The 27,111-nt window shown below is 40.7% G+C and overlaps 1 protein-coding gene across 1 annotated transcript in view; it reads right to left on the minus strand.

Annotated features, from left to right (window-relative positions):
• Positions 1-27,111, minus strand: part of grk3 (G protein-coupled receptor kinase 3) — a 75,122-nt gene that overhangs the window by 21,685 nt on the left and 26,326 nt on the right. Inside the window, exons 3-12 of the mRNA XM_074690138.1 lie at positions 11,259-11,332; positions 10,972-11,073; positions 8,474-8,548; positions 5,673-5,734; positions 5,537-5,588; positions 4,322-4,413; positions 4,135-4,234; positions 3,071-3,149; positions 2,444-2,574; positions 384-478 (exon numbers count right to left, since the gene is read on the minus strand). Of these exons, the coding sequence (XP_074546239.1) occupies positions 384-478; positions 2,444-2,574; positions 3,071-3,149; positions 4,135-4,234; positions 4,322-4,413; positions 5,537-5,588; positions 5,673-5,734; positions 8,474-8,548; positions 10,972-11,073; positions 11,259-11,332 (862 nt within the window). The remainder of the gene's footprint in view (positions 1-383; positions 479-2,443; positions 2,575-3,070; positions 3,150-4,134; positions 4,235-4,321; positions 4,414-5,536; positions 5,589-5,672; positions 5,735-8,473; positions 8,549-10,971; positions 11,074-11,258; positions 11,333-27,111) is intronic.

The following is a 27,111-nucleotide window of genomic DNA, read 5'->3' on the forward strand; positions in this document are numbered from 1 at the left end:
GAGCTCACACGCTTGAGTCCCATTCGAGCTGGATTAATTTAAGAAGAGACGAAGAGTAATAAAATATATACGCTCTAAAAACAGCTTCATGGGCTCTGAGTGAGCATTCTGTGTACACGGATCCTCTTTTTACTCAAGTGTGAGCAATAAAACCATTATTAAATCAATATTTCATGTCAAATTATTGATTTCTGTAGAAGCTGCGGTGTCATTAGCGGGAAAACATACAGTCAGCTGCAGAAATAACTCCTGAATGTGCGTGTGTGAGCTCTTTTCTACCATAACAAACCATCTGCTGTGCATTATCCCTGCATTATTATATCCTACACTCATTTCAGAGAGAAAGAAATCACACCCAAAGCCCCCCCCACACAGATACTCACACACTGGCGTGGGGCTTTTTCTTGGAGAAATCGCAGGCCAAGCCGAGGTCAGAGATCCGAACATGTCCGTGCTCATCCAACAGGATATTAGCCGGCTGTGGGACCACAGAGAGACAGAGGGAGGGATTGATATGACAATGAAGGAGATAAAATCATGAACGAAGGAATCAGTGTTGGAGACCTCACCAATTCACAACTTAAGATGCAATTTCCGGGGAAAAAAAGTGTGAAGATCCAGAAAGAACCCTGACTCCCTCCTGAGGCCTTTCTCTCCTACTCAGAAGCTGGATTTTCTCTTCTCAAGGTAACTTCAGGCTTCACCCTGGATTTTTCATCCCACGACCTCCTCATCACTATTATCCTTACAGTAAGACTGTAAGGATAACACATCATGGTAACTCATGCTGAATGGCTAAGCTGCTCCAGAGCAGGTTAAGATCTGGATAAGATATCAGCGAATATGAGCTGCTCTGCAGATTTCCTCCATGTTTGCGATTGGTCAGACGCTGCAAACCTTGCCCTTTTTATGTGAGAGCTCACTGTTTAAGACTGGAAAACCCTGGGTTCAAGTACTGAGTCGTTGTCCAGCTTTTTAGTACCATTTACCAGGATTGTGAAAGTCTGGTTAAGTCAACCCAAGTAACAGAGAGAGATCCTCGATGTGTTACTCCTGCTTCACAGAATGGCCAATACTTACTGAAATGATGTTGTTTGATGTCTCATGGTCCTCTAAAGGTTAGGTATCTGTAGCTTTCTTTGCTCACACTTTTGTCCAGTTCATCTCAAACCAGCTCCATAGAGTTTAAGTCTGCAGGCTGAGACTGTGCTGGCAGTGTCCTTATGTTTTCAACCTGACTAACTTCTTTGTTCTTAAAGTGGTTCTGGCAGAGCTTGGACTGAGGTTTGAGCTCTTTATCTTGCTGTAGGATGAACCCCTAACCAACTAGGCTTAGTCATGCATGGGGGGCACTGCAGAATACTGTGGGAGCTGTTTTTGGTTCAGGGTGCCTCTCACTCTGCACAAGTCCCAGACTCTGGATCCAAAAAACAGCCACAGAACATCATGCGTCCTCCTCCATGTTTACATTTGATGTCACACACTGAGAAACCATCCTTTCCTTTGCCAACTCCACGTATTACGTACAAAAATCGTAATGATGAAACAAAGATTTTAAACTTTGGTTCATTAGCCCAAAGTTCCATCTTCCCATCTTCAGTAGTCCATTGGTGGTGTTTGATGGCCCAGCCAAGCCTCTATGTCTTCTTCTGTCTCTGTCTTAGAGATGGATGTCTTTCTTTCTGCAGTCTGACCTGTCAAAACTGCATCTCAAAGTCTTCTCTTCACAGTAACTGAAACGGAGACTGTGACACTATGACCTCTTTAAAGCTGAAGCTTGAAGCTGTTGACTCTCAGAAACTGGTCTTCTAATTCTGGTTTGGCTTTGGCTCTGCCAGACCTCTTCCTGTTAGAGTTTCCAGTCCCAGTTTCTGGGTGTCTTTGGATGCTGAAGGAAACTCTCCTCACTGAGCTCACCTTGACTTTCTTTGACTTCATTTCTCTGGAGGAAAGACCTCTTTCTGTAAATTTAACAATTGTCTTATCTGCTCATTTTTAGAGCTTTACACGACTTTCTGCAGAACAATACTGTTCAATAATGCTCACCCTGGGGGTTTGGTACCACGCTGTGTTCAACTCTACTGTTATACACACAGACATGGTTGGAGGGAATCAAGAAAACTTGGGACACCTGTAGGAATTGGTAGCACCAACTCTCAGGGCTTTATCAATCTCAATTGCAGCAGAACAGCTTGAAGCAGCAATAAAATAACCCGTCTGACTGATTTAACTGTTCTTGGTGACCTTGAAGCTCTTTGGCACAGAGGACATAAATTTAACCAGCTTTATTGATTTGACACACTTTCCATGAGCTCTGGTGCAAACGGAGAGGGATATCTTATGTGGAGGCTTAGTTAAATGTTTCTGGACTCTTCTAGAGAAAACAGCTGATTAAAGAGGAGGAGGAGGAGGAGACGGAGGAGGAGGATGAGGAGGATCTCACCTTGAGGTCTCTGTAGACGACGAACCGGTTGTGCATGTGCTCCAAACCCAGGATGATTTCAGCTGCGTAGAAACGCATCTCCTTCTCACTGAAGACGCCATGCTGAGACAAGTGGTAGTGCAGGTCACCGCCTGGACACACACACAGACACATACACACACAGACACATACACACACAGACACACACACACACGCAGAGAACAAGAGAGCGTAAGAACGACCTCTGACACCTCTCGCCTGGTCGATGTCCATCAATATGTTATGGTAATCTTCTCAGGAGGAGAATGAGAATCAATAGGAGGCCTTTTGTGGCTCTCAGCTGCGCCTGGCTGACTCTGTCTTCAGGTGTATTGATGAGCTGTATTTATAGAAACCCTGATGATGACTGTGTTGACTGCAGGAGGTGACCCAGGCTTTGGTTCTAGGACCGCTGTCTCTCACAGAGATCAGAAACGTGACGATGAGGTGTGAGGACAGTTTAAAGAGTGCCTTGATCAGCATCAGAAGGGTCAAAAAACATCAACTCTGGACTCCAGGGTGGAAAAACTGTCTTAGGGCAGATTAGTAATATTATCCATGTTAGGAGCTCGGATTTAATCTAAGTGTGTGCGGAGGAGGTTAGCGTACCGTTCATGAGGTCCAGGATGAAGCAGAGTTTGTCAGGAGTGTGGAAGGCGTATGTCATACACACGATGAACGGGCAGTCCTAGAGAGAGGGAGACAGACACAGAAACCAGATCAGAGGACGCAGGCAAATGTGGATGTTAGAACCACCTTTGAAAGCAAAAATCAGAGTCTCGGCTTCACGTTCCTGTGAAAACAGTTCAGGTATAGTGTTTGTTCCAGCAGCTCTTTAGTCTCAGTCTTTAGTGACATTTTAGTCTTTTTTGACCTCTTTAGTTTTAGGCACCAGACATTCAATATCTTCTTTCAGTCAGGGGCTGTATCAAAAGTTTAAATCCTCAACATTTGTCTCTCTGATCACTTTCTCTTGTTCAATATCTGAGTGTAATAACTGATCCTGGACTCTCTCCTCAATGTGAAGCTGCTGAGCTGTTCCTGCTGATGTACAGAGTAAGGAAAGAGCATTACACACAGATAAAAGTGGAGTTATAGAAAAAAAATCCTTAATCCAAGTCAAGTGAAAAAAAAACTCACCTTCTGTGAGAAACACTGTGGCTCTATTTTCAATCTCTGGCTTCAGTAAAACACAAAACAAGGACTATGCTTCACTTTTACTTTAACTACCCTTAAATGCACCTGCAGTAACAAATGCATTGGATGGTCCAAACTCCCAAACGTCACTTTAAATGCGACCAACAGATCACCGAACATAAATACTTAGAGAGGAAGACACAGAGCTGTAAACACTAACAGCAAAAAAAACCCATCAAATGTAAAATACGAAACAGACATCAGGCCAGGAGTTGATTGAGGTTTTGTCTCTGACACACCCAAAAGAGAAAAATGGGTTGTTAATTCGTTGACATTTATCAATACCATTTTTGTAAACAACACTAATGCTGTAAAAAAAAATTAACATTTTAAGCCTGAGTTATTTAATTCTAGACTGTCCGTCAAGATGTGGTGGACTGAAGCAGAACCATCAGTCTTTGTTTATGACTGATCTAAACCTCCACTGAGGGAATCGCTTGTGCTTTAATGAGCCTAACTTAGCGTGTTTAACTCACCCCTGTGCTGACTAATGACAGCATGATTCTCTCATTCAGCGCCAGAGTCTCCCCCTGCTTCATCTTGATCCTCTTTTTGTCCAAACACTTCATGGCGTACCTGACGTTCAAACAGAAGATTTCATCAGAGCCGGTCATAGCAACATTTAGTGTGCTTTTACTGTTTCCTGATGTTTAGCTTTCTTACATCTTCCCCGTGTCGGCCTTCCTGCAGCCGTACACCTCTCCGAAGCCGCCTCTGCCGATGATCCGATGCACGCTGAAGTCGTTCATGGTCAGCTGAGGATGGACGGAGGAGCAGAGGGTCATTAAGACAGAAACAGACTCCAAGAGGATGAACAGCAGCAGGTTTTGAGGCAGGATGAACGACTTCTAAGGCTCATAACCAAACCCAGTCATAGTTAAGAAAGGTAAATAAAGGTGCTGAACTTATGCTCCTCATTAAAAGCCAACACATACTAACTTTGAACCTGTAAAACTGTCTCTTAAGTTTGTTTCTGAGTTTCAGCGCTGGACTCTGAATGATAAGAAGCGTTTACATCCTGGTAGCATCCGGGTTTGAGCTGTATAATGAACAATATGAGCTTTATTATTAAACTCTTAAACTGATCACTGAAGCTGTTACATGAATGAGTTACAGCCCCCGTCATGTTTTTACAACTCTTTGTTAATTTTTGATGCAGCAGCGTGAACATGAAATGGAGTGGAACTAAAGAGCGGTGTGGTGTGTTTTGTTTTCTCTTTTGATCCGGAAACACAGAGACAAAGACGCTATGGTGAAAGAGAAACAGGTGCATGCAGGTGTCCAGGATAGAGGTAGGAGATGAGCCTCTAAATACAGTTCTCCAGACTTGCTCTTGTTAGTTTCACATGTTTGCATCAACTGAAACTCTAAATTAGCAGATTACATGTGAAGAAAAAGACCAGGTAGAGTACGAGGCTTAAAGACACTGCCTTAAGTTTCAAGAAGTGAAAACAACAGCCCTAATCTCAGGACAGTCTGAAGCTCTGAATAAATCAAGAGTAGTAATCATAGTTTGTTTTTTTGAAAAATTAAAGTTAATGTGTTAAAGATCAAAACTGCTGCTGCGAAATCTCCTATTTTAATCCATTTATTTATCTAACTGACTTTTAATTAATAATGCATTTAAAGAACTGAAGCCAGACACATTGAAATGTGCAATAACTTGTGCAAAGAGACATACCTAACTGCAATTCATGGATGTTTTTGTTTATTTTAATGATTTTTAATGTTTTTAATGAACTGATGGATCTAAACTCTGACTCTGAGCTCACCGTTTCCTCTACCTGAAGTTTTAGGATTTACAGATCTAGGGGACTCAAAAATACCTCCACAGCTCACTCATCAGATGTTGAAATGTCTTTTACTGCTGATACTCACATGGATGTTGAGCTCCACGTTCTTCCACTGGCAGAAACGAGTAAATTTGTCGCTGGTGGGGAGAAAAACAGAAGATGTTAGGCGGTGGTTTTACTGTAAGTGATGCAGAAATGCTGAAACTCCACCTCTGTCTCACCTCTCGATGAACTTCTGGAAGATCTTCCCTCTCAAGCTGTCACAGATCTCCACGATGTACGGCTGCAGGGGGGACAGACATAAACAGCAGCTCCTCTCAGTAACTACGTGATAAAAATTCTTTGCAAATGTCCGTGAATCTCTTCTCTGTGTATTGTTATGATGACTGAGCTGGACCTGTGTTGTCAGATCCTGAGGCTGACATTAAGCTTCTCTTTCTTTTGTTGCAGAAACTCTGCAAAGACGCTGCCACGCTTCAGCAGAGTGCAAAAGTCTGACAGGTTGATGTAATACCTCAGAGGCAGAATGAAGTCACTGGGATGGTTTTGAAGGATCCAGACTAAAAGGCATGTTGTGGTCTAAATGTGGAGATGCTTGATTAGATTTATGCGGCTGAAAGGAAACAACTGTTCCTTGTTTTCAGGATCGGATTTTCCTGGGTGGCCTTTTGGCAGCCGATGCTCTTCACTAAATGTATAATTACCAACAGCATGAATCTGAGAATGTGATGTTTAAAAATACAATAAGAAATGATACAAACAGTTCCTTCATGAGAGGTTTGAACTTTCAAACTGTTGACAACATCGCAGCTAGCAGTGTCACAGAGCTTAGATGTTTAACACAAACACTTCCTTTGAGAGTGTGTGCATGTTTGAAACTTTGTTTGTGGACGGATTCTGACCAGAGGATTTAATTTTTTAGTTACTGTGGGATCCCAAAACTGCTAATTTAGAGGTTAGGATGAGGTATAACGCCTCAATTTGAGCACAAATAACACTTGCTTATCTTTTAATCCACTGTGCAACACTTTGCAAAGATCTGTCAGTGTTTGAATGAGCTGTATGGATAAAGTAGATTGGATTAGAGGTGAGAAAACAAGCAAAACAAGAGATGGATTTGCTCCATTTTGCATCCTCACTGCTTTGTTCCCTCTAAAACAGCCCAACTTTTAGTTCTGCTTCAGAGTTGATTAGAATTTTAGACTTGAAAAATGTCTCAGAAGCAGCTTGCTTCTGCACAGGTAGAGGTACTTGTATTGCTGATCAGAGTTAATCAGAATTAGAAAAAGTTTTTTTTTTTTTTTTTTTTCCACTTTATCAATGGTATAACAAATGATTCATCTTAAAGTCAGGGTTTACTCTTTTACACCCCAATATATGTTTAAAATGGGACTTAAACTGATGATTTTTTTTAACTTTCACTCAAATGCCATTAGTTAAATTTTATCTGAATGAGAGAAGGAGAGTAAAAAGGTAAAAAGCTGGCGGTATCCAGACAGGAGGAGCAGCGTTAACAGTCAGCTGGAGAGTTATATGAGTGAGTGAATTCATAGAGCGTAAGCAAAGGTTTAACCATCAATTTTAAAGTTTTGTGCTTTAAAAATAAACATTTATATCAAAAATTTACCAGTGCTGCCAAAAAGTCAGGTTTTGTCAAATTGTCAACAGGATGAGGTGAAATCGAGATCAAGGCAGATGTCTGTCTTACATGAGTAGGAATGGGTACAGAATAAGGTGCTTTTATAGGTACTGACCGAATTCCGTCAAAAGTACCAGGTACCAATTTAGGTAAAATTAAAAGGTACCATGTGTAGGTACCTAAATGCATCCTTGTGACTGTGAGGGAGTGGAAGAGTAGGCAATTTTCCATGCTGGGCCTACACACAGCATTGCAAGGTTATATATTGAAGAATGAATATGTTAAACTGAAAAAAAAAGTTTCATTATCGAACAAATTGGTATTTTTTACCACATAAACACAAAAAAGTACCAAAAGTTGGTACCGTTGTGTATCAATACAGATTGTCAGGTAGCAGGTACCGGTACCCTATCGTTCCAAGTGTGAAAGGTACCCATCCCTATACACGAGTCTGGTTTTGTTTGAGTTTCCTGCCCATTTATCCCTTTTTTGTTGTTGTTTTATTATTATTTGATTTGTTTTTGATGATGTTTTTACTCATTTTGCTCTAAATATGTGTTTGCTTGTTGATGTGTTTTTTATCCTTTATTTGAACACTGGTTTGTTAAATATGAATATGAATATGAATCTGTTCCTCTCCATTGTAACATGCTAAATTGCTGCAAAGTGTTTTACTCATGGGGGGTTAAGTTGAGATAAGACTTCTCATCTTGTCTTGATGTTGGGATTCTGTTAATAAAATACAATTACAAAAATAGAAATTGATAATTATAGTTGCAATTCGGTGCTGTATAAATAAAGATCCACTGATTGAAATGAAAAACTGTGCACAAGAAGTCCAACAGTTCTATCCTGCAGATTAGGTTTATTCATCTGTGTGTGTGATCAGGTAATTCACATCAAAATAATAAAATGATTCACTAAGGCTATGAGTTTATTTGCAGCAAATTCTTCCTACAAAGGACTGCAAAAACAGATTCAAACCATCAAAGTTTCAAATGTTTAAGTATTTTGGCAGAAAAAGATTTGTGCTAAATCAATACTTAAATTTTTCAATTTGTGGCTCTTTAAAGGGGACATTTTTTCAGCCTAATAAATGGAAAATTGAACCTTTTTTAAGCCTTGTGCCAAGTTTGAATTGTAATCAAACTTTTAAGCAACAACACAAATTTACTTTTAATCTTTAGAAACCAGGAAAAGAGATGTTATTTAAAAAGAGTCAGGGTAACACAAAGAACATGCGTTCTTGAGTATTACATCATGTTTTGTTCCTGTTTTGAAAATAACTGTGCATGTGAAGAACAGACACACTGTAAATTACATCAAAGGGAGATTGAAGCGTAAACACAGGTGTGACAGGTACGTTGGAGGTGGTTTGATTACCTGGAAAAGGGTTGGGGGAACCTGTTTCTTTTTGAGGTGACTCTGCACATGGTCCACCGCTTTCTTGGAAAAAGGCTGAAGAGACAAAGACAAGGAAATAAAAGAAGAGGTCATTACAAAAATGCAGTGGTACAAGAAGTTTCACTTCTCTCTTTCACTGTGTGTGTGTGTGTGTGTGTGTGTGTGTGTGTGTGTGTGTGTGTGTGTGTGAGTGAGTGTGAGTGTGTGTGTGTGTGTGTATGCATGTGAGCCTGTCTGTGTGTGCAAGGATGATGATCCCCAAGTGTGTCATGACCAGGGCGCTCTGCTGCTGAGAGACTGCGTCCAACAACAAGACTTATATGTGTGTTTGTGAGTGTGTGTGTGTGAGTGTGTGTAGGTGGTGTGTTTAATAACTTCCTGTGTGCTCAAACTTTTCTTTAAATCCCAAAACCATCTTGCAGGGAGCTGAACTGTGGTTTCAGGTTCCAGGTTTCTGAAACTGTTTTTTTTGTGATGGTCTGTGTTGATTTAGACCTCTGTCTGTTTAGTTCTCAGACTTTTTGAGGATTGAACCAATAAATTCAGTCTATGAGACCAAGAAACTGTGGAAAAAAATCACCACATATCTGTGATGTTGAGTTTCTTTTACACCGTTTACATAATGGTACAGTTGTTGATCCTTTAAAGTCATAAAACCAGTCCATCCTTGGCTCAGTCTGTCTATTAATGGGACCTTCAGACTCACAGGAGAAGTCTGTTACGTCCACATTCCTCCCTCTATAACTCATAGATAATAAAACTACAACAAAGACCATCATACTCTGAGATATTTGGCACAGAGCGCAGCCAGAGTGAGGATATATGACATATTTGACATAATGTATTTAGGAAGGGAGCATCGAGTTCATTCCTGAAGTGAAGCCTGATCGTGGAGGTCTGTCTTTCTTAAGGTATGAGTATTAATTTTGGGTCTAAGATTAATACAAAACTTGGGTTTAGAACGTGATTTTTTTTCCATTAGCTGCAATGGATCTCTGCCAGAAGATGCAGAAAATGAAACATCCCAGTCTGTATGGGATTTATATCACTGGAATTTATGTTAAGGACATAAAAATATAGCCAGAATGATCCTTTATTTTCTGTGGAGTCACTCCCTTTGTTTCCATATTAAACTATCATTTTAAAGGTGCCTTTTCAGGACAGATATTTTGGTAAAGGGAAAAAAAGCTTGCATTAAGTTTTATTTAAACCTTCTTTACATTTTTTTTCTGGTTAAATAGTCCTGTACTGGTTTTTTCATGTTACACTTATTATATTTGATATATTCTATTTATAGTTAATTAGATTTCTGGGGGATTTTTACGCTTTTTATCAGAATAGAGAGAACAGTGGATGGAGAAGGTAACGGGGTGAGAGTGGGGAATGACATGCTGGAAACAGGCCATTGGCTGGATTCAAACCTAGGCCACCCCCTCAAGGGTAAACCTCGTGGGGCAAGCCTGCCAGGCCATGTGCACCCCTGATACATCCGTATTGTCATGTTGGTATTCTAATTTCTTGTTTGCAGCTCGAACTCTGTGTGTAAGTGACTAAATATCCTTCAAACTAGCATGAAAAGCTTTTGTACCACCAAGTAAGTTTTACCTGTATTTGTAGTTTCCACACGCCTCATGAAGGCCATGGAAACTGGATTCTGCTGACTTTTATGTAAAAGTCAGCCAGAGGAAAAGTTTCCTCCTGCTGTTGAACTTCTAGGAGCTCTTACATAACAAGGTGCTGTCCAAGAGGGGATTTTATGCTGTTGGTCATCAGGTACTCTCAGCGCTGCAGTTACAGATGTGACTTTTGGGTTTTGGTTGTTGAGTGAACATTTTTAGTTAAAGCCTCCACTTTTTAACTGAGCAGCGGTAGCAACAAATGCCACAAAGAATGTCCCCTTTTCTTCATTTTAGATGTTTGCAAACTTCTTTTGTTTTCTTCTTGAACAAATTTTTTGGACAAAAACTATTGTAAACAGAAAGAAAAGAGTTTTGCAAAGTGATGTGTTTAAGGAACTTTGACGATATACAGATCGATTGGGAATCAATTAAAAACAGCACTTGTAGACTGTCGGTGCAAATAGCAAAAACATATAAAGCCAGCCCACAGTGCAAAGTCAAAGTCAAAGTACATCATTTCAATCTCAATTTTGGACGTCTTTGGTCCCCTGAAGGTTAAGACTGTTACTCAAGATGACGTCTTTTTCCGATGTCCACTGAACGTCCATCTATGACGTCCACAGTACCTCAGGGGTGAAACTAAAAATTATTTCTAAAGAAAATCATCAAAGTCTGGAGAAAAGGAACAGTTTTCTCTTCTCTTTATCCTTTGAATCACTTAAACACCCAATGATTCACGCTGTTAGATGTTTGAGTCCAACAGGTGTGCGCTTTGTGTCTCTGACCTGTGGAGCATCATTGACGCAGTGTGTGTGTGTGTGTGAGTGTTTGTGTGAACATCTGTACGTGTGTCCTCACATGTGAAAGGGACAGCAGCTCCTTCATGATGTAGCCGTCGTAAATCTGTCGGCTGCGGCTCAACCTCTCCTCCTCAGAGTCCAGCTTCTCGTAGTCCTTAATCTGAGACGGACAACACGAGGTCAGATCATCAACATGACCAAACAACACCGGGCGCTCCCTGAGAGGCCTAAATCTCAATGAGTGGGATTACCGTGCCTAATCTCTTAGCCATCCCATGATGCCATCTAATCCCAAACACACACACACACACACACATACACACACGCTGGACACTTCTGACTTACTTCTTCATAGAACTTGAGCTGTGGCACTGCCTCGTCGATCTCGTTCATACAGAAGTCTTTGAAGAGGAGGAAGCCTGCAGGACACAGAGACACACGGTGAGAAGGGCAAACACTCTGCGTTGGTTACAAACCACTTTCTGACACCGAGACAAACAACTCAAGGCTTGTGTTTCAAGACTGATCCTGACCCTTGGATGGACTGAGACGAAATTTGGAACAAATTCAAAGTCCTTTGAGGATGAACCCGACTGATTTCAATGAACCTAAGGTCAAGCTTCAAGGATTGTAACGTCACTCTGTGATGTTCAACAATGAGCAACAAATCACATAGGAACATCAGACAAATAATTTATCTTTAATTTTAATCAAGGTTTTTTATTTTTTTACATTTCAACATTTTTATCACAAATTCCCTCAAGGTTACCTCCTCAAATGGCTTTTCTTGTCAAACAAATACTTCATACCACACTTTTTACCTTGTTTTTCAACAGAGCAGAAAGAATAAATTGTCATATAGAGGAAGCTCAAACAAGTACATTTGGCATCTGATCTTAACCTCCCCCCAACCCACAGGATTGATTTATTGTCCTTTTGAAATGTTTTGCAATCAACCCTTTTTTGATAAATTAATCCTGACAGTTCCAGCTATCGCCAAAAAAATGCAATTTGAGGTGCAAAAATCAAAATAAAGACTGGTTTAACCCTTTCTGCACCTAAAACTAATAGTCTTTTTGTTTTCCCTGTTGAATTGTAAATGTTGCTAAAAACACAATTGGATGTTGATTTAAACCTCTAATTAATTGAAGTATTGCAAAGACAGCATAATAAGTGCTTACTGAATGAATTTCTAGGACTAAAAGTGTGTGCATATTCTAAATTGAAAGGCAGCAACATGTTTGCCATCATGTGTCCTTCTTGAACAACCCTCTGTAAACGTTTGTGAACCCATGAGAGCAGTTTCCAGAGTCGAAAGTCAAATTTTGTCCCGTTTTTGCCTGGTTAAGGTCTACCTTGCACTATCTTCCAAATGCTGTCCACAGGCCAATCTAGCACGTGGACTCTTCTACTACAGAGCCATGCTGCTGTAATCTGTGCAGAATGCTGTTTGTAAATGTAGAAAACAAACTCATTTAACACTGATATAATATTGACTGTAAGATGGTCAGTGTGACACAGACATACACACACACGCCCCCATGTAAGCAACTTAGGGTAAAGGAGGGTTGCAGTATTTACTGTATTAGCCTTAATAATGGATTGAGGTTGTCTTGTTCTTATTGTGAGCCTCTCCTGCTCCCTGCTAATGTATCCTCACTCACACACAGTATACACACACTCACACACGGTATTCAGAGAGAGAAAGAGAGTGCTCATAATTATAGAAGATGGCACCAGGCATTATTGGCGGAAAATGACACACTCTGTGTTACTCTCAAACTCACTGACAGAGGATAATAATCTCACGACGTGCAGTTAAATCCACACTCATGGAAACATTATCTGAGGAAGAGGAGGGGCCTGCAGGGATGAGACCTGCTGTTGCTATGGTAATTGCCTCTTTGGCTACAGGGTGTGTGAGTGTGTAAGTGTGCGAGTGTGTGATGGTGAGGAGACAGAGAGGAGGTGTACAGTAGAGCCACTGAGTTCTGGAGATCCTCTGATGACAAAACATGAAGTGTGACATCAGGAGACGACCAGAGACCCGAGAGGAGCGGTAAGACTCTGTGGCTCTGAGTGTGTGCATGGACTCCTCTCTGTGGCTTTACCTGATTAGCTTCAGGTATTAGCACAAATAGATGGCTAACAAGATTCCTGTCAAGAGACCATGAGGTGGGTCGGTCACTCTAACCTTCCTCTGACCTGGAAGGTGTGAGTGTAGAACGACAACCATCAGACAAGAGCACTGCTAACAATGCTAATAGCATTTCGCTGGACACAGGGGAGGGTGCACAGAGCTGGAAAATGGGCGCGTAAAATAAAAATGGGACATATTAGAGCTGGAAGTGTTTACACAACTGCAAGTAAAACAAATAAAACAAAGGAAAATGGTGATTTTTTCTGTATGGACAAGGAAAAGGTTACACCTCAAGCTTATAAAAAACGTCAACTACAACTATTATAATCAATATAGATAATTAATAATCTAAATTTTCTATCTGCACAAATAAAGGTGTAATGTAACATTATTTCATGTCTTTTAGACATTTTAGTGTTTCACAATTTCTGATTAAAAATCACGATACTAAACTTTATTTCCAACTTCAAAAATAAGATTTTTTACTTTTCTCTGTTGAATCAATGAGAAGCTTTGTGATTCATACTAAATAAGGAGAAACTCAGCTGTAACCTATAAAAAGTTACTACTTCCTACATCTAAAAATATGAGCTAAAATGTGCTACTATTCAGATAATTTATAAACTCAAACAGTTTTAAAACCAAAAGTAAAGGTGTGATGCAATATTTGTTAATGTCTCTTACAACACATTCAGGCACTTGATAACAAAAATGATACATTAAGAAAAAAAAAGTTAGAAGAAATATTGGTTGCATTTCTGATTTAAAAATAATGCTACAAGCTCTTTTCAACTTTAAAAATTAGAAGATTTTATTTTTTTCAGTTGAATTCATATTAAACTGAATACTCTTGAGTTTTTCCACATTAAAACAATTTGCCCTTTGAAACACAGATTAGGTAGCGATGTCCCATGTTTTCTAAAATTTTAGTGATCAGATATTTTATGAACTTGAATAAATAACAAATGACAGGTTTATCCATAAAAAAGACAAGTATTGACTCTGAGTCTTGAATATGATGTGCATTGTCAGACTGGTATTTGAAGAAATGTGCATTATTCCAGTGTTATCATGGAGGAGGTGTTAAGTTAGCATCAACAGCAAACTGAAGGTGGATATTTGCAACAGTAGGTCTCATTTTCTGATCAAATGAAGTCAGAAAGAACAGGGTAAAATGGAGGTTAAGCTGCTGCTGAAACCGTCCTCCACTAAGAGTAAATGTGAGCATTTTTTTAGGTGCCGAAATCAACCACAGAACGACCACAGATCGACCTCAGTAGAGTTCTCTTGGCTTCTGTTTCAGTTCTGCCGCCTCACTGTTTCTCTTTGCATCTTGCTTGCAGCAGAAGCCATTTGTTTTGGGCCTTGTGTCGACTATCATCCATCCTCATGTCTTCCTCTGCGCTTTATCTCTACTGCAGACGTGATGCATCATTTCCCCTCCACTGCCACGCTGACACTCGGTCTCCTCGCTCAAATAAAACCTGCTCACATGCATCCTCACAAGGCGTGTGTACACAGCCCACTGCACGGGGCATCCTTGTTTGCAGAATGGGTGCTACTGACAACCATAAAGACCACACACACACACTCACACACACACACAGGGAGGACGAAACGTGCCAGAGAGGTATTAGATGAGAGGGACGGAGAGGAAAACGACTGTTCTTACATCACCAAGACTCAAGGATTAACCTTAATCCCCGAACACTTCAACACTGCCCAGCTAATTCAACAAATGGTCTCTTCCAGCGCAGACAGACGTGCACACACACACATGCATACACATATACATGCACACACACACACACACACACACACACACACACACACACACGGCTCAAATCAGACACGAGTTCCTTTGAGCTTCGGCTCATTAGTGAGATCACCTGAACTTTCTAAAAATACAGAGCTGCCATCGTCTTTCATCATCAGCGTGAGCCGGGCCAACAGTTGCCTGTGCCATGAGGAGCAGGTAGAAGAACCAGAACCAGAACCAAGGATACAGGATGATAAACCGTGTTTGACATCAGATAGAAGAGTTCAGACTCGCTGTTAAGTACTAGGGGTGAGTCATATCATATCGACTACGATAATATCAGTATAACTTTTTTGGCACTATAAATTTGTCATTTCGCGATATTTACAGTGCAGAGATGCATTGACCCATGATGCTCCTTGCTGTGTACAAAACAACGGCTGAGAACGAAAGTAGCACTGCAGCATCAACTTGGTCCTCACATGACGATCCCTGTTAGCTAATACTTCACATCACCAAAGAAATTCAAGGCTGTGCCAAACCTTGAGGTCAATCATTTAATTAGTATTACAATAAATTACAGGCACTTCAACATAGATGGTAAAAAAAAAAATTTAAGAGCAAGAGGCTGTTCTGGTCAGAGTTAGGGATGCAGATTTTTGTGATATAGGGTTTGTTTCCATGGATAGGAGCTAACTGTACTCTAAATGCATGCATGATAGTTTGTTTCTGTGTTACAGACAGTATTTAGATTAGATTAGATCAACTTTATTGTCCTTTGCAGGAAACTTGTCTTACCCCTAAATTCCACCGCAAGCGCCGCGCACTTGAAACGTACTGCGGAGCACTTTCGCTTCCATTGTAATCTATCAGGCAAATTCCACTGCCTGCGCCAGGGTGCGAGAAATACGCTTCTTCACTGGAAGCGCTGCACAGCGCGCTGCTTCCAGTGAGGTTTGACAATCGGAGCAAGACCACGGCGCTCCGATGCGCGGCACGGCGCTTGCGGTGGAATTTAGGGGTTAGACAGCAGTACTACTGGCCTAGGACGCAGTATTTTAATTGACAAAATACACATGCAACAGTCACATAAGCGAGAGGTTGGCGGCAAGCATGGCCAGAAGTTATTGCGCAAGGATGTTAAAGTGCAGCGCTCGTCACAATATGCAGTGAAGCTAAGCAGAAACAAGTTAAAAACCTAGTTTTGACAATAAGAGCGAAACATGGGTAAAAGTCAGATAATAACAACTAAGAACAAGTAGAAGCAGATAATAAGTTAAATATGTAGAAACAAGTTTAAAAAAAAAGAAATAAAAAAAAAAAGAAAACGTACAGTGATGCTATTCGCTCTGCACTGTCTGATGAGCAGAGGGTTGGGGTGCAAAAGCTGCTCGATCCTTTAGAGAACCTCACCTTAAGTGTCATCAGACTTAACGCGGGCAAAAGTCAAATGACTTAACTGAAACCAAAAGACCAATTCTTATAAAAGAGCTTCTTCCGCTTAATCTTACTGCAATATCAAAGCCACACTTGTAACTTCCTGAATGCTCTCATCGACACTATCTTTCAGGACATGCACACTTGATCAGCGTCATTTAACCCCAAGACTAGAATCTTCAAAATACTGTCTGTACATCACTTATAGACTAAAAGTTTGGCTGTTACTCTCATTATAAGAGTTTAAATCATTTAGAAGAAGTTTTTTGTAATATATATTTGATACCTCTGCCCTTCCCCTCCTCCACTATGAGAAATGAATAGGCATAAATCACGCTGCTGCTCATGTGGAGGTGAAGAGGCAGAACAACAATATTTCATTTCATCTCATTATATGGATAAAAAAGTGTGTTATCAAGGGGTCATGTGAGACAGGGGGGGCTCTGTTGAATTATACATACTCTGACCTTTACTGGTGGAGGAGATCCAGCACTGAGCAGACCACAGTGTGCATACGTGTGTGCATACGTGTGTGTGTGTGTGTGTGTGTGTGTGTGTGTGTGTGTGTGTGTGTGTGTGTGTGTGTGTGTGTGTGTGTGTGTGTGTGTGTGTGTGTGTGTGAGAGAGAGAGAGAGAGAGAGATTCATTCAAGTGCAGCATCAGAACGAGCAAACAATGTGAAGTATTCTCACAGTCTGACGGTGATTACCAAGTGTGAGTGCAGGCTAAAGGCTGCTAATATTAGCCACATAAATGCTAATCACTGACAGCTGACCGCGCACTCTGAATCCTAATTTTATAAAGTGGTTTTCAGGCTTAAAGCTGACACAGTTTCATAAATCATCAATGAATCAGACGATATTTTACTACAAGGTGCTACCTGGATCTATTTCAGGGTCCCCGCATGTATTAGCTACTGAGATATTTGCAACACAAGGATGAGATACCTCTCGTATCTCATTATTCGGCATATTAACACAGAATTTCCTGTGTTTTTGGTCGAAATATATAAAAGATGTTACATCTAAAGGAAACCATTTTTTACACACTGCTTTTTAACACCAGGGAGGGAATCTACAAAGATAAGAGCAGGATTTGCCATAAACTCCAAACCAACGGCAACAAAAACTACAACTGGGATTCCAGATACTGCTGTATCTTTAAACTAACTCTGCCAGCTTTTCATGGGATGCAGATATCAAATATTACAGCTCATGACACAAGTAATCTTTCCAGTATGAGTCATGACAGGTGCATTTTGTACTCCCTTATGTCAATCAATTTTTTTTTTTTTGCTTTTATATTTTGACATGGTAGATATCTAACCTTGTTCTTTTCTTCACTTGGTTTTTATGCTTGGGTTTAAGTTGTTATCTTAAATTGAGCATTAACATTTTGTTCTTGTTTCAATTAGTCAGGGGGTCTTAAAAACCTCTTATCCAAAAAGAAAGGAAACAACTTGTTTTCAGAATCAGTAACACCCTCAAAATGCTAATTTTAAGGTTGAACGCATAATACATCCATTACAAAAACATTTAAAAACCAAACCACAACTCCTGGCACAGTTACACATACTAAGGCCCATTTTCATGCTAAATAAACACACTACATTTGAAACTGAAAAATCATCTTTATTAAAGTTTTTCACAACTAATGTAGGTCCAATATGACTCAGTGTATTTTTGTCTTTAGGCATTCATCTGCTAAAATTAAGGTTCCAGAATAATGAAATTAGGAAGTTTTGCTTTTATTCTAACTCTGTGGTCCAGAAGATATTAGGATCATCTGATTGTCCAATCAGAGACACAGCTCAGCTCACATGACTGACTGGTGCCGTATAGCTGTTGGGAAGGCTACGTCATATCCAATGCGGCTTCATTTCACTATAACAGGAACAGACGGGTGACGCTGCAGAGACTACGTACATATTTGATACAGTCTATGTACTCGTGTGCAGAACCAGACCAGGAGTCAACAGGTTTGAGGTTTTACAGCCCAACATGAACCAGGAGAGGATCATCATTGGAGTGGGAATTCAGGGAACTCCTCAGTCTGTGACTCCAGCCGTTAAGAGCATGCAGGACCAGACACGGACCAGAGACAAATCTAGTGAAATATTTCAGGACTCACCCTCTCACTATGACACCATCATGTAGGATGCATGGACTAAATCAAGTTTGCACTTATTAGGGTGTCTTCACACTGGCCATCCAAACCATGCTGTACTCAAGCATGATTACTGTTAACATAAAGCGCGATCTCATCAGAGTCAGCTCCGTGACACATAGAGAATGCTGCAACAACTTTAGAGACTTTTTGACTTATGTTATGTTGTTTTGGTCCCACACAGCCTTCTGACACCACGGCAATTGTTTAAAATGATTGTTGAGAGGAGCGATCACAGCGATCATATGTCATGGATCATACCCGCTGTCTGCGTGCTTGTGCATGAAGTGAACCGTACTGAAGCCCACCTCTCTCCCCCCAAAGCGTGCTGCCAAAGCAGAGAAGCATGGCACACTTGCAGTCACACTGGCAAATACACATTCGAACCACGTCTTAAAACTTCTTTTATTAAAACTTTTACAAGCACACACTTCCTCAGTATCTGTATATCAGTATATGTCTCTGTTTCAGAGTCAGGTCTTTACAACCAAAGTGCCACTCCTCTACAGTCACCAGTGAGCAGCAGCTGGTTCACATTCATGCATCAATATTCTGTACGAATGTAAAGAAAGTGATGTGAAAGAGGTGAAATGCATCAGTCATACTCCTGTCTATATGTGGGGATGGATATTCGATGGGAAAAGCTCGGCATTAACGGGCATGTTCCAAAGAAAGAAGAGAAAAAGATCTATGATGATTGGTAAAAGCTCTTCGTGTAGCCCCAACATGAGGTCTGAGTCTGCAGCAGAATACTACAATCTCTGATCAAATATTTATCAGATGCCATTAAGCTGTGATCAGTGGAGCAAATCCCATTTCTGCTGTTTGGATTTTTATTATCATCTCATTTGATCTTATTACCAAAGTGCAACAGGAAACGTCTGAGCTCTCAAATGAATAAAGTAACTTCCAGATGAAGAAATAAAAGATGCACGCAAGAAGACATGAAGCCGGCATCGTGTGCTTATTTTAAACTTTATTTGTTGATTAGGTCGAGAAAGCACCTAGCACGAAACATGGCCCTCCAACGTAAGCAGCAGTAATGTTTTTATGACACCTTCTGCCTTTATCACTACAGGACTGTTTGCTTAAACTTAAAACAAATTACAGAGCGGATGTCTCGTCCTGGAGCAAGCTTGACTGTTTACAGAGCCGGCTGCGTTGAATATACTCAGCGACGCTGCAGCTTTGTCCCGACAATCGAACACACTGTACTTTGCTGTGCTGTGCTAATGCAACAACATACATCAAAGTGTGAACACTGGGAGGCTTCAGTTTGTAGAAGACAGCAGAGGGAGGTGAGGGTTCCCACGCTGCAGGAGGAGACAGAGTGATGATACATCCAGGCTTCCACACGGGACGTGATAATAAAGAGTCCGAGCAGATGGAGCATTGCTGAAAGACTCACAACACCTTAACGACATGGATCTCAATCAAAGGGCCCACAACATTTATAATTCAGGGTAAAACCTGATCAGAGTATGTCAACTGAAATGTTGTTGGCGCAAGCAACTGATTGTTATCCAAAATTTCCAACAACATTACAGAAATGATCCCTATAGAAAGAGAGCTTATAAAATGAACTTTTACTACTTTTTACATAAAGACCTAAGAGACCTTAAGACACTTGATCGGGGTTTAGTTTTTGCAGTGCAAAAGAAGTGGAAAAAAGGTAAGCCTGTGGCATCATGCTACCTGCAACCTGGCTTGTTATTGGTCAAACTTGAAACTTTAAAAACCTGAAGGTGGAGAAAGAGAGAGCCTGTAGCTTCAGTGACAGAAGCTTGTCAGGTATGCACCTCAGCTCCTGATTGGTCAAACTTGTAACTTGACAAAATTATTGAAAATTCACCCCTTACAAGATTCGATATGCTGTTAAGGGGTCAATTTAAAAGTGCTTTGACACTTGGTAACCTTTCGTAGCTCACTTTGAAACTACAAATGTGGATGAAATTAAATTTTAGGGTGCAATTCAAGTTTATGTGTATTGTTGGGTGTGTATGTGATAGTAATACATATATTTACATATATCTTCAAACTTTTTGGCTATTATTATTTTTGTTCGTTTTCTCTGAGGTCTTTTTTGGAGTAGGGATCGTGAGAAAACATGTTTATGTTTAATGTAAATGCACATGTGTTGTTGCTATTATAAAAATTAGTTGAAAAAAAAAGATCTTGATCAAAAGAACAAAAAAATGACCCCTTCACAAGTTCCTTAAGTTTTTTGTTCCTGGCCATAAATTCATTAAAAATGGGAACTTTGATATGGCTGTTAATGGGGTTTCCTTGGCTTTTGGGGCCAGCCTCCAGTGGACACTTGAGGTACTGCCCTGTTTTTGAACTCTCACACTCCACACAAAAAATATCCCACAAAAACTGCACATTATTGGCTTCTGATAACAAGGCATTATTACTTTTTCAAGACACTTCATTTTTCTGATCCGGACTTATCTGGTAAATGTGGCTCAAATTTCAGTTTTTATCAGTGTGCCATCACTGTCCTTAAAGCCACCTGACTCTGTTAACCAAAACAGCCCTCTTACCGAACAAAACGTAGGACGTGTCTTATTTATGGCTTCATCAGATAGCTGAGCTGAGTTATTGGGTATCTATCAATGTAGGTTGAATGCAAACTGACCATTCAAAGCACATAAGTGAAGCAATAACTCCAAAACAAACAGATGCAGACAGCAGGAGATGAAAAATAAAGCATTTATTTGGTAAATGGAGTCTGGTGGCTTCTCAGAGAGAGATGTAACGTCTGTTTCTGGATTTAAAAAAACATCTTCTTGAATAAAAAGCTTTCTCTCTCTCTCTGTCTGTCTGTAGGATCTGTTCTGTGATGTTGTCAGACTCTTTGAATAACAATCCAAGCCGGTCAGGGACAAAAACAAGAACTCCAAAAGGATCAGAGGCATTTGTCGGGAAGAATTATGTTCCTGCCAAGTTGCAGATGCTGGCTCAAGCGTTCCACAAATGCAGTTCCAAGATTTTTATCCCTGTTAGCCAATTAAACCCTGATATGTGTAAAGATTTGACCCTGACTGGAATTCCTCTTTAACAAGCCACCAGCGTCCATATTTAAAACAGAGAAGGACGAAAGGCTCAAAAGAGACAATTAAGGACAAAGACAAACAGACTGAGGGACACATGGTGAGTTTGGAGATCACACACACACACAAGCCTGCAGCCAAAACTGAGAAAGGAGGGGGACAGTTTGGGTCAGGGGGAAAATGGAAAGTGGGCAACAAAGCGAAAAGCTGACATCTGTCTCTGTCGAGTGCAGGGAAGAGAAAAATAAGCTATTACTCTTCTCTCTGTTCTCCAGACACACGTCTATCTGCGACAGCACTATAAAAGATTCAGCCAATGAAACGGCAAAGAGTTATCAGACAGTCAGAGGTGTACATTCACGCATCAGAGGAAGGAATCACTTGCCTTTAAATAACCTGTTCAAGGCAGGACTTTGTCCTGACGTTTGCACTAACGGGATGAAAGCAGCGCTCAGTGAGGGGTCTAACTACAACTTGTTGGCAGACACTGTTAGATTAACTGTGAAGTGTAGGTTAACAAGTTTTTATTCCATTATGTATCTTTTGTAAGTTGCAAAATTAACAGGAAGCATGCTTAAAATCAACAGTCACTAACTGATAACACAAATTTAAAGGATGAAGCTTGCAGATCACTAAGGAAAATGAAAAAAGAAGTATAAGGGGGAAAGAAGGTGAAGATGAGATCTACCTTCTCTTACCTGGGAGGGTAGAGATAAACTGTTTTTGTTAGGACAGCAGTCAGGGCCTGAAGCGTGTGTTCTACATCAGGCTAACTCAGTTTTGTCACGTCACCTGTTTGCTTCATGGCTCCTGCATGCTGACTTAAATCCAGGTGTTGTTTAGTTCCGTGTGAAAGAGCAAATCTGCAACAATAACGCTCCTGAAAAGAGCTCAGGGAGGCATCGGTTCATGTTAAAGTGCATCTTTAGAGCACATGCACAGGAAAGTTGCGCAGTAAGGAGCATTATATTGAGACTTAATGGTTATTGTTTTTAATAATAATTGTTAGGGCTGCATTATAAATCGAGATATCATTGTTTTTGCAACATAAGCCATAAAAGCAATGCATCAGATGTCTGAATGTTTCTTAATAACAGAAATACAAACTTTATAAAGAAGAGAAATGCTGTGAGATGCCATGGCCTAACCTGCAGCCCCTTTTCCACATCTCTCTGTGTCCTGCTCTAGCTACTGTCTTGTTTCTCTGGATACATGCAAATAAAAGGCTTGGGAATACAACTATTAATGCATACATTTACCTGTTGAGTGAAGGCCTCTATATAATACTTTAACTATATTTTGATGCAGGTAAGTGAAGTTTAGCTTTTGAAGACTCTCAGATTCAGTGCTGTAAATCTTTTGCTATACTTCTGCCAGATCTGTGTCTGGTACATCGTCACTCTGTTGTGCTTTAGCCTTCTTTAAAGTCCACCTTCATCCATCGGCTGAGTTGTCATACCCCAGAACCTTCGAAAAAGTGACTGAAGATTTCTTGCACCAGTTCACCCAAGAATTAAATAACTCTAGCTTTGAGTCACTAACACACTTTATATCATTGCACAAGTTCTGTTGTAATGTGATGCTTCCTTGTTCATCAACTCATAAAAACCCGCATTCACCAAACATGTGTACAACTGCAAAATGGGTGTATGCTCATAACAGCTTCCTTTCAGAGCACAAACACATTTTTATTTCTGTTATGCCAGGTTTCTGGACCTGAAGTAAAATCATTATCAATTATATTGAAGCTTCTAATAATTTTAATCTCCTCGCAGATGTGTTTTTTCTGACTTTACTTAATGCCACTTTTTTTAGGGCTGCCAAACAGCCGTGGAGCATGAAGGACAGCAGTTAAACACAGGCACTGTGCTAGCTGTAACACATTATCACACGGTTCAGCCTCATTTCTGCAGTGTTTTGTTGTAATAAACAAATAAAAAGGTCATTCAGGGTTTGTTTGGCGCTCTCACTGCAGTAAATAGCGTCTCTGCAGCTCTTTATTTTACTGTATTCTGACATCAAAGCCTCTAATTTGTCTTCGTAACACACGTGCAGAGTCAGAGCAGCACAGATCTGATTCCTCTGAAGTGCAGATTGTGTGAATCATGATGGATGAATAAAGGACAGACGTGAGAAGGACCGGAGGCGTGGACAGTCTGTTGACATCCTGGCCTGCAGCGGGAAAGATGCATTCTGGGTAAAAATCAGAAAAGAGGCTCCCCATTCGTTCGCGGCTCTCCTTTTTAACACCGTCCTTGTCTCTCTCTCTCCGATTCTCATCACCTATTTTATTTCTCCTTTCATCAATTTCATTTCTCCCTGTCGACGAGCAAATGCAGTAGTTCTGGAGCAGGGTTGTCATGGCAACCGCAGTTGCCAGGCAACCAGTGACTCTCCATCATCCATTCCAGAAGTCTGACAGATGGAGACAGAGGATGCCAAGGCTGGAGTGAGAGAAACAAGGGAGGAGGAGAAAGGGAGGAAAGAGAGGGGAAAGAAGAGGGGATGAAGAAAAAAAAGAAAGAGAAGGGGGAAAAGAGAGCGATAGTAGAGAAAGAAACTAGGAGAAGAGGGGACAAGAAGGATATTAGGACATGAAGGAAGGAGGAGAAGAGGGAGGTATGGAGAAATCAGATGGAGGAGAAAAGGGGGAGAAAAAGGGACGGAGGGAGAGAAAAGGAAAGATGGAAAAAAGAAGGAGAACAGGAACAAGAAGCAAGGGGAGAAGGAGAGGAAGGTGAATATGAATGAGATGGAGAAAGGCACAGAAGAAAAGAGAAGGGAGGAAGATGAGGAGGAGAAGGTGAGGAGGCAGAAGGAGACTTATGACAAGGAGGAGGCAAACTGGATGTGGAAGAGTAGAAGGAGCAGAGAAAGAAGGAGGAAGAGGTGGAGAGGGAGAAAGTGGTGAAGAAGAGAAGTGGAAAAAGGAGCAGAAGAAAAGCTAGGAAGAGGAGACAGGAAAAGTGGAAGGATGGGGAAAAAATAATAAATAGGGTGGGAAAAGGACGGTGAGGAGGACTTGAATGGAGGAAGATTGGAAGGATGAGAAGATAAAGAAGACGAGAAGGGTAGAGGTAGGAATGGACTTAGTCTCAGATCAGGAGGAGGAGGATCTGTGTTTCAGGGAGGTGGGGATGATGCCGTCTAAATGAAACACAATAAACTCCTGAATTATCCTCTCCTGGTTTCTCCTCCGTCTCTGGGCCTCCATTAATCCTCAGCTTCATATTTCAGAGGGTCACATGGGGAGACGACCGTTATTAACTCATTTCATTTTTATGAATCATAAATACATCAACAGGCATCACGACTTTGACCTCCTGCATGTCACTGACTCAACACATGGTGACTGGCTCACAGACGGATCATACGAAGACACAGTGATGCTCCTGTCAGGTGGAAAGACCTGTCAGGAAAAGTGTCCCTGACAGACTAACACATGGAGGTGGCGTCCAGCTGTAGAGAGCATTTATTACGTAACGGTCATCGTGCCTGACCCTGATTCTGCTCCGTGGACTCGGCTCGCCCAGCTGCTGTGAGGGCAGGTGGGTCTCCTCGGCACAGCTTTCTTCAGCTGTGTAACAAGAAATAAAAATAGGACACAGACTCTCACCCCCTCAGGACTGTGGACGGCAGAGTTCACAGAGAGCCAGAGAGGGTGAAGGACACAGGCTGAATGAATTCATCACTGATTAACGCACAAATCTGCTCTAAAGCCTGTTGCTTTTTACTGATTTTCCTTCTGATTGTCTATGTGGTCTCTGTGTACAAACAGACGCGTTCGTTCTGCAGATCTCCCCTTCAGGATAAAAACATTCCAGCAGCAGAGTCTTCGTTTCATCCTTGGTTGTCATGACAGTGAGTGAGGCTCGTTGAGCTCAAGGACGGAATATGTGGAGGGTACTGAAATCAAACGCAAAGACACAGCCGTGCTTCGACAACTGTTGATTAGAATCGACTTCAGAAACAAAGCAAGTCAGCTTCAAGAGATGGATGTTTGACTCACGACAACAATTACGCCCATCTTATGTGAGATTAGACTGGTAAACGCTCAACAGGAGCCTGTCTGAGAAGTGCATCATAAAGTGTTTTTTTTTTCTGGCACTGAGGATCTCGAACTCACTCTTTAACTCAAGCTCAAAAGTCACATGGCACTGTGTAGAGGAAGTTCTCCACAGGTGCACCGCAAAAACTAAAATCTGAAATGTGGTTTATGTCTTATATTGAGTCAAAAATGTCTTATTAGTAGGGATGTCCCGATACGATACACTGATTGGAATCGGCACCCGATGTGGCTTTTTTTGGAGGATCAGATGGTATTTCGTAGGCCTGTCACGATATCAAATTTTGCTAGACGATAATTTCCAAAATATTATTGCAGATAAACGATATTATTGTCAATATTATTTTGATTTTTTTTTCCCATTTTTTCATTGATGTAATTATGATAAATGGGATAATACAGTGAGTACACAACATCAAAGGCAAGAAACTTAAATTTCTTAAGAGTATTTAACTGTTATTAAAAGGTCATGATCTTTTAAATAAAATAAATTAAACAAAAAATATAATAAATTTAACAAACAAGAAAGAGAAAAAAATACAATGAAAATGAAATGGACCCTCTTTTAGAAAAAACTACATGTCAATGAAAATAATTAATACTAATCAAAAAGAATAACACATAGACCCTGTCTCTAAAGAAAAAAGGAAACTCCCCCCCCCAAAAAAACAACAATAAAAACTATAGCCTAAATAAAAGGGAGTCTATACAGTTCCTGAATTGTTTGTAACATGTAGTTTTTCCCAGTCAATCCGTACTGTCTGTCAAACATTTTTAACATTTCTGGCTTTCAACCGTATTGAAGGGCTGCATTTCTTTGGCAATGTAGCTGTCTTTGAGCGCCACCATTTGGCGCTTTTACTTCTATTTACTTTGCAGACCAAAAGCCTCAGTAAGAGCGGATTGTCAAAGAACAAGGCTCCGCTGCACCTCCCCTTCTTCTTCTTCATCGCCACTATTTTCAAACAAATGGGATATATCAGCTCGTTGGTGTTCATGAGCTCACACTTTGTTCATTCTGATAAAAAAACAAAACAAAATATTCCTACACTGGGACTGTGGCAGGCGGCTTAAGAACCGTATCTTTCGTGCCATCGCTCATATTAGCGTGTGTTTCCTCCTTACGCCTCAGGACACTCGCTTCAGCTCTCTCCGTCTGTATGCATGAGCAGCTCCGTATTCACCCCAAAGATCGCATTTTTGGCAGATGCTCACTCCACTATAAATTCGCTAAATCCGCTATAGAACCTATGCACCCTGATGTTAGGAAAGATAGACGTAGTGAGCCATCTTCTCATTCAACCTCTTTGGTTGAAAGAGAGGAGGAAAACAAACATGCATACACGTGTCAGTTTATCGAGGCTGGCAAACTTACCGAGGACGTTTTTATTCATCGTTCGGTTAATCGATTTATTGATTATCGTGACAGGCCTAGTATTTCGTTACGTGATCAGGACCGATCCAGCTTGATGTGTTTACAGCACAGTCACACTTTACAGCTTCTGTAAATCAAACCACATTGCAAACATGTTGGTCAAACATGACCAAACATACTACAAGTATGTTTGGTCATTTAC

Source organism: Halichoeres trimaculatus, unplaced genomic scaffold (genome assembly GCF_033239565.1).
Source record: "Halichoeres trimaculatus isolate MK-OKI-2021-1 unplaced genomic scaffold, fHalTri1.1 fHalTri1_scaffold_16, whole genome shotgun sequence".
In the NCBI taxonomy this organism is placed as follows: Eukaryota; Metazoa; Chordata; class Actinopteri; order Labriformes; family Labridae; genus Halichoeres; species Halichoeres trimaculatus.